The sequence below is a fragment of the Microtus ochrogaster genome, linkage group LG1, assembly GCF_000317375.1.
Source record: "Microtus ochrogaster isolate Prairie Vole_2 linkage group LG1, MicOch1.0, whole genome shotgun sequence".
Taxonomy (NCBI): Eukaryota; Metazoa; Chordata; class Mammalia; order Rodentia; family Cricetidae; genus Microtus; species Microtus ochrogaster.
Genome location: NC_022027.1, coordinates 3,922,441 through 3,928,763, shown reverse-complemented (window position 1 = coordinate 3,928,763; position 6,323 = coordinate 3,922,441). Strand labels below are relative to the sequence as shown.

Sequence of the window (6,323 nt, the reverse complement as noted above, 5' to 3'; positions counted from 1 at the left end):
GAAGGACCGCAAGATGGCGCTGATCCAGATGGGCTCCGTGGAGGAGGCGGTGCAGGCGCTGATTGAGCTGCACAACCATGATCTGGGCGAGAACCACCACCTGCGTGTGTCCTTCTCAAAATCTACCATCTAGATGCGCGTGGGCCTGCGACAGCTTCCACCATTCCAGAAAAGCCACTTTAAAAGCAGCTGAAGTGACCTTACAGACCAGAGATTTTATTTTTTTAAAAGAGATCAGTTTACCTGTTTTTAAAAAAATTAAATCTAGTCTACTTTGCTGTGGCGGGAAATGGCTTAGGCCACAGAGGCCCAGTCAGGCCCGGCACCATGCCTTGAGGAGCTCAGGCGTGAGGCCACAGCGGTGCCCCCGAACACAGCCGCTTTCTCGTGCCTTACAAAACCAGCCCACTTGCGGCCACACACCCACCCTCTCAAGCCACCAAGTCTGTCGCTAGACCTGCCGGTGAGCTGAGGCCTGCACCACAGGCCCCCTATGCCGTGCACGAGCCATGGCCACCGCCCCCACCCCTTATAATCAAGTGACATGATTCTCCCATGTCCCTGGCCTGCCCAGGAGGCCAGGCCATCCTCAGCTGCCGAGCCTCACGTGACCTTTGTATTCTGTTCTCTGTGGTCACAGACACCTGTGCCTAGCAATATTTCCACTTGACCAAATACCCAGATCTTTTTCCATTTATAAGAGATAGAGTTTTAAGGAACTTTTTATAGCAATGATACAGTGGTATGTGTGTACTCTTAAGCTTCTGTGTTCCTGTGCTTGTCCCCTCCTTCCTGGTGACCAACTTCTGGGTGGGGCCCAGGCCAGTGCTGCCCCTGCCTGGGGAAAACAGCCCTGAGACCATTGGGCTCCTACCTTCAAATTTTGGACCAAAGTTTTTTTTTTTTTTTGTTTTGTTTTTTTTTTTTGCCTGCCTTTGACTAGGCCCAGGTGAGGGGCTGACCTCCAGGCCTTAATTCCCCTCACGATACGCCCATGTCGTGCCTAGCCTGTCTCTAGGGGAGGGGTTCCCTGGACCTTGGTTCTGTGAAGGAGTGGCAAGAGTGTACATATTTATGATTTTTATACCTGTGTGGGGCTGAGGCAGTGCAGCGGTTTTTTATGGTGACAGATATATATTTTGGTAACAACTACAGGCTCAGTATTGTCCCAGGGCCAGCCCTGACTACATTCCACCCTGTCCCAGATGGTATGTTGGGAAGTTTCCATTAAAGCAGTTTTCTAACCTGTGCCTTCCCTGAGCCCTTCATTCTGAGCTGTAGAGGTATCGCCCGGGCTGGGCCTGGATTCAATAAAATGCCTGTGTCCTGTGCCTCTGCCTGTCATTGGGCACTGGGGACGGGAGGGCTGGGAAGCTGCGTTTGTCTTCTTGGTTAAGGACCATCCAGACAACAGGGTAGTGTCACCGGCAGCCTTTATTGGCGTCCCATGTAGTTCCCTCCCCAAACCAGGTTTGCCAGATTAGTCCTGGTACCTGCGGGCCTGCATCCTCCTATAGTAACTTTCTGCCTCAGCTTCCATTTCCCGGTCCCCCAAGCCACCCACCTGGCGCCTCAAGGTGGATTCACGGCTGCTTGCACCTAGGGCGCCATCAGTTGAGCCTTGAGGGGGCAGACCCTCCCCAGTGGCGAGGTTAACAGTGGCAACCGCCCCAAATCGGGCCTCCTCCTGGTCCACATCACTAACTGGAGACCCTGAGCCCATGCCAGGCTGTTTGCAGCTACTTCGAAAGCCGCGTGCCAGGTCCCCCAGCTCGTAGGAGCCATCGCCCTCCACGACTTTGGCCTTCCATTCCCAGGGTGTGCTGCCTGCAGACAGGTGCACCACGGGGTGGTGGGGCGCGTGTGCATCGATGGTGACAATGCTGGCAGAGTCCCGGTCTGATGGGGAGCGGTATTGTGAGGAGTCGGAGCTGGCGCTGGAGGATGAGGCTGTCTCAGCCTTGGGACCCCCTGCTGCCTTGGACATGGCAATGACCTGCAGAAGCCTAGGCGGGTTGACCACCCGTGGCTGTGATGGAGCCACAGCCACTGGGGCCCCACCCTTCTCAGCCATAGACAGCCATTTAGCCCGCACTGATGAGCTGCTCTTGGGCGACAGGCCAGCTCCAGCCTGCACTCCTTCTTCAGGGATGTGCACAAGGGGTTGGGGCCCTGGCCTTGGAGGAAGAATGACTCTGGGCCCAAGCCCTGGACGAGCCTGGACAGTGGGGTAGAGTGAGGGTGGCACGGGCCCTTCCTCCTCCTCCTCTTCCTCCTCCTCTTCCTCCTCCTCCTCCTCCTCTTCCTCTGCCATGGGCTCCGCTGGGGCCCGCAGGTGCACGGGGCTGCCCTCATCGGGTAGTCCCAGGCCACGGCCCTCCAGGGACTTCTGCTTCCACTCACTGATTAGCTGCTTGGAGCGAGAGGCATCGAGGGGCACGTGGATGGTCATGTGGCGCCGTGCAGGGTCATCCAGCGAAGGCGTGCTGACGCGGGGCAGTGTGTTGCTGAAGGTGACCATGCCCTCCTTGCCCATGGGGCTGCGTGGGGCCAGCAGGTCCACATCCACACTGGCCCGCTTCAGGCTGCCAAGAGATGTCTTCTCTCGGGCCACAGGCCGTGGTACACCCTCTAGCCTCCCCGGAGGGCCCAGCTCATCGGTGCTGACAGACTTATTCTGCTGATACATGGACTCATGACCCCGCTGTGTCAGCGCTCGCAGGGCGTCCTTGGCAGGAGCTGGCAGAGGCACCTTCTCTGCAGGTGGTGCCTGGAAGTTGCCCACTGCGTGGCAGGCCTAGGGATAAGGATTTGCATGAGGCCTGCTACCCAGCAGGGGACAGTACCTGCAGGCCACAGGGAGGCACCATCATTCTGAGAATAGGTGCATGCAGAACCAGTGGGAAAAGCCTTCCTTCACACCCCAGGCTCTTGCCACTCAGCCTCCTCCCTCAGACCTCATCAGCCCCCACTCTCACCAGGTAGGCAGCGATGCCGGCACCAATAAGAAAGCCAGCATAGACATCCACAGGGTGGCTGCGATACTGGGTGATCTGGGTGAGGCCACAGACGCCAGCAGCGATGGCAAAGGCAAACACAAGGATGGGCTTCAGCAGCTTGGTGGTGTCCGAGATGACTGAATTGAAGTACATCTGGGCCGATACATAGGGAGGTCAGGTTGTGCCGACTGCCCACAGAGGGCACAGCACTGGGCGCATCACTCACCGACACGTAGACAGCGGCAAAGGCCGACAGAGTGGCGTGCTGAGACGGGAAGGTTTTCCTGCAAGAGGCACGATGTCAACCCTGCTGGACTAGGGGCAGCCTGCTTCCCTAAGGTCAGTGCAGGGCTTGGGGTCCAGCTCACCGTGCCGACAGGATGGCATGGGTGTCGTGACCAGAGCAGATGTCCTGAGTGATGTAAGGGTTCGCCTCACAGGACGTGCCCAGCAGAGTGTAATTGGGTTTGCAGACGGTTAGGAAGAAAGGCGTGTGGTAGCCGGTGGCCAGCTGGATGACATCCGTCACCAGAGCCGTGGCACATAGGCCAAACACGTGCACACCTGAGGGGGCGAGAGGGCCAGGCCAGGGGAAAGGAGCAGGGGAAGAGTGTTCTCCCAAAAGCCCATCCACTCTGTAGCCGCCCCCACGAATGGACATTGAGGCAGGATCAGGGAGCGCACAGTCACTCACCTACAAAGCGCACTGTCCGCCTGAGGAAGGAGTTGAAATTGCAGCCACCTGCATTGATGCTGCCCTCGGTGCCCCCTGGGCCACGGCCCCACAGCCGGGACTGCAGGCAGTAAACCAGGCCTTCGCCAACCATGATCTGCCCCCCCCGGGGACAGGCAGGTCAGGCAGGGTCACAGTGAGGGACCCAAGCACCCGGGGTCCTGGTACAGGCTACTCACAGATGCCGCGGGTGCCGCAAAGGCCAGACTCAGCAGCATGAGCAGTGGGATCAGCTCCTCATTGGTCTCCACATAGGGCATGGACAGCGAGCGGTCGTAGCACTGGAAGCCCACCTTGGCCGGCTTGAACAGGTCAGTCAGCTCCAGGAAGTACAAGGACACAATGGAGGAAGCCACGATAGGCAGCTTGGGGGAGGCAGATGGTGGTCCAAGTCACCGGCCGTCCCACCACAGCCTTAGGATGGCACAGAGATCCATTTCTGCAACCAGCTATGCCGCAAAGGGAGAGCCATTGCACAGCCAGGAAACGGCTCAGCCACACAAGGGCTCCCTCGGTACTCAGATCCATCTGCCACTCACCCACCACCTATCCATCCGTCCACTATGTATCCTGTCTATCCACTCAGCCATCTGTCCATCCACCGACCCATCCATTCAGCCAGCATCCACCCACCTAACCATCCATTTGTCCACCTATAAATCCACCCACCCACCCACCCGTCTATCCGTCCGTCCACCCACCCGTCTGTCCGTCCGTCCGTCTGTCCACCCGCCCGCCCGTCTGTCCGTCCACCCACCCACCCACCCACCACTCATCTGTTCATCCATCCATCATACATACACACATACATATATTCAGTTTACAGCCCTCTCCTTTTGGCTGCTCCTTGACCAGGCTTACTTAGTAAGTCCTGTCTTACTTAGAGCAGCTTCCCTAGTGGCATTTCCCTATGCAGCTTCAAATGGCACCCAGCATGTGGCTGGTGATGAGGTCTCTCATTCATGCCTGAGGCCTCTGTACCAACCCGGCGTATGTCTCCACCACCCAGAGTATGATGCCCATGTCAGTACTTCCAAAGAACAGGGAGCCATGGCTCCTGAAGGTGGAACCCTGGAACCCAAGCAGGGAAATAACTGTCATTGAAAGGACCTGGGGAAGTGGATGAGGGAGCTGGGCTAGCATCAAAGGAGCATCCACGTCCCAGGCTGACCTCAGACTCACAGCATAACTGAGGATGGCTCTGAACTCCCAATCCTCCTGCCTCAGTCTCCTTACGCTGGGTGACAGGGGTGGGGACTTTGCCTCAGGTTAAGGAGTATTTATTGATCTCCTTCTGTACAAGAGGTCTGAGGCAGATGAATAAAATGGGTGACATCTGCCTGGGATCAGCTGTCTATCTCAGTTTCCCCAGCTGCAAAAAAGGAATGAATATGGTCGGTGGTGGTGACGGCGCACACCTTTAACCCCAGCACTTGGAGGCAGAGGCAGGCGAATCTCTGAGAGTTCATGTCTAGCCTATTCTACAGAGTGAGTTCCAGAACAGCCAGGGCTACTACACAGAGAAACACTGTCTTGAAAAAACAACAAGTGTGTGTGTGTGTGTGTGTGTGTGTGTGTGTGTGTGTGTGTGTAAGCCAAGGGCTGGAGAAATGGTGTGATAGTTAGGAATGTTGCCAGCTTTTCCAGATTGGAGTTCAATTCCTGGCAGCCACAGGACAGCTCACAACCTTCTGTAATCTAGTTCCAGGGGCTTCTGTGTCCTCTTCTGACCTCCACAGGCTCCTGCATGCATGTAGTGCTCATGGCAAACATCCATCAACACAGATACATAATTTATCAGTATAGTCAGAATAGGGCAGGGTGCACCTTTAATCCTGGCACCTGGGAGACAGAGGCAAAGTCAGTCAGAGCTATGTACTGAAACTCTGTTTTCAGTAAATAAATAAATCCTGGATACCGGGCTTGGAGGAGTGGTGTGCACCTTTAATCCCAGCACTCTGGAGGCAGGAACAGGCAGATCTCTGTGAGTTCGAGGCCAGCCTGGTCTATAGCATGAGTTCCAGGACAGATAGGGCTACAAGAGAAACCCTGTCTCAAGAAACAAAGCAAAACAAAACAAAAAGTTGGACAGTCAATAGGCAGGAGAGAGATCGCTGGGTTGGAGGGCAGAGAGAATAAGGAGGAGGAGAAATCTAGGCTCAGGAGAGAGGGGAAGGAGAGGGAGAAAGAGGGACAGGTCTGGGGCCAGGCAGCCACCGCAGGACGTACAGAATGAAAGAGGAAAAAGCCCCAAGGCAAACGTAGACGAGGAGAAACAAGATAAGTTAAGTTATAAGAGCGATCTAACTAATAACAGTCTCTGTGTCGTCGTTTTGGGGCTGGCTGGTGGCCCAAAGAAAGTCTGCTACATTTCAGTATGTAATGGAACTGGCTACACACACAGGACTGTTCCATCCTGTCTATCTTTCAGTTTTCAGCGGGTTACATGAAGAGTGTGCCCATAGTTTTAAAACAACTCATACAGGGGCTGGAGAGATGGCTCAGTGGTTAAGAGCAGTGCCTGCTCTTCCAAAGGTCCTGAGTTCAATTCCCAGCAACCACATGGTGGCTCACAACCATCTGTAATGACG

At 55.7% G+C, this 6,323-nt stretch overlaps 2 protein-coding genes across 4 annotated transcripts in view; one reads left to right on the top strand and one right to left on the bottom strand.

Moving 5' to 3' along the window:
- The window catches only part of Ptbp1 (polypyrimidine tract binding protein 1), a 10,534-nt gene extending 9,203 nt beyond the window's left edge, over nt 1-1,331 (top strand). The window contains exon 13 of the mRNA XM_013350677.2: nt 5-1,331. Within this exon, the coding sequence (XP_013206131.2) occupies nt 5-133 (129 nt within the window). The 3' untranslated portion in view covers nt 134-1,331. The remainder of the gene's footprint in view (nt 1-4) is intronic.
- Nucleotides 1,332-1,416: 85 nt separating this feature from the next.
- Nucleotides 1,417-6,323, bottom strand: part of Plppr3 (phospholipid phosphatase related 3) — a 12,346-nt gene continuing 7,439 nt past the window's right edge. For 2 of the 3 annotated variants that reach the window (XM_005359103.2, XM_013350695.2), the window contains exons 3-8: nt 3,912-4,097; nt 3,694-3,829; nt 3,368-3,563; nt 3,226-3,283; nt 2,979-3,152; nt 1,417-2,797 (exon numbers count right to left, since the gene is read on the bottom strand). In XM_005359103.2, the coding sequence (XP_005359160.1) occupies nt 1,481-2,797; nt 2,979-3,152; nt 3,226-3,283; nt 3,368-3,563; nt 3,694-3,829; nt 3,912-4,097 (2,067 nt within the window). In that variant the 3' untranslated portion in view covers nt 1,417-1,480. The remainder of the gene's footprint in view (nt 2,798-2,978; nt 3,153-3,225; nt 3,284-3,367; nt 3,564-3,693; nt 3,830-3,911; nt 4,098-6,323) is intronic. The other variant, XM_026785061.1, reaches the window with a different exon arrangement.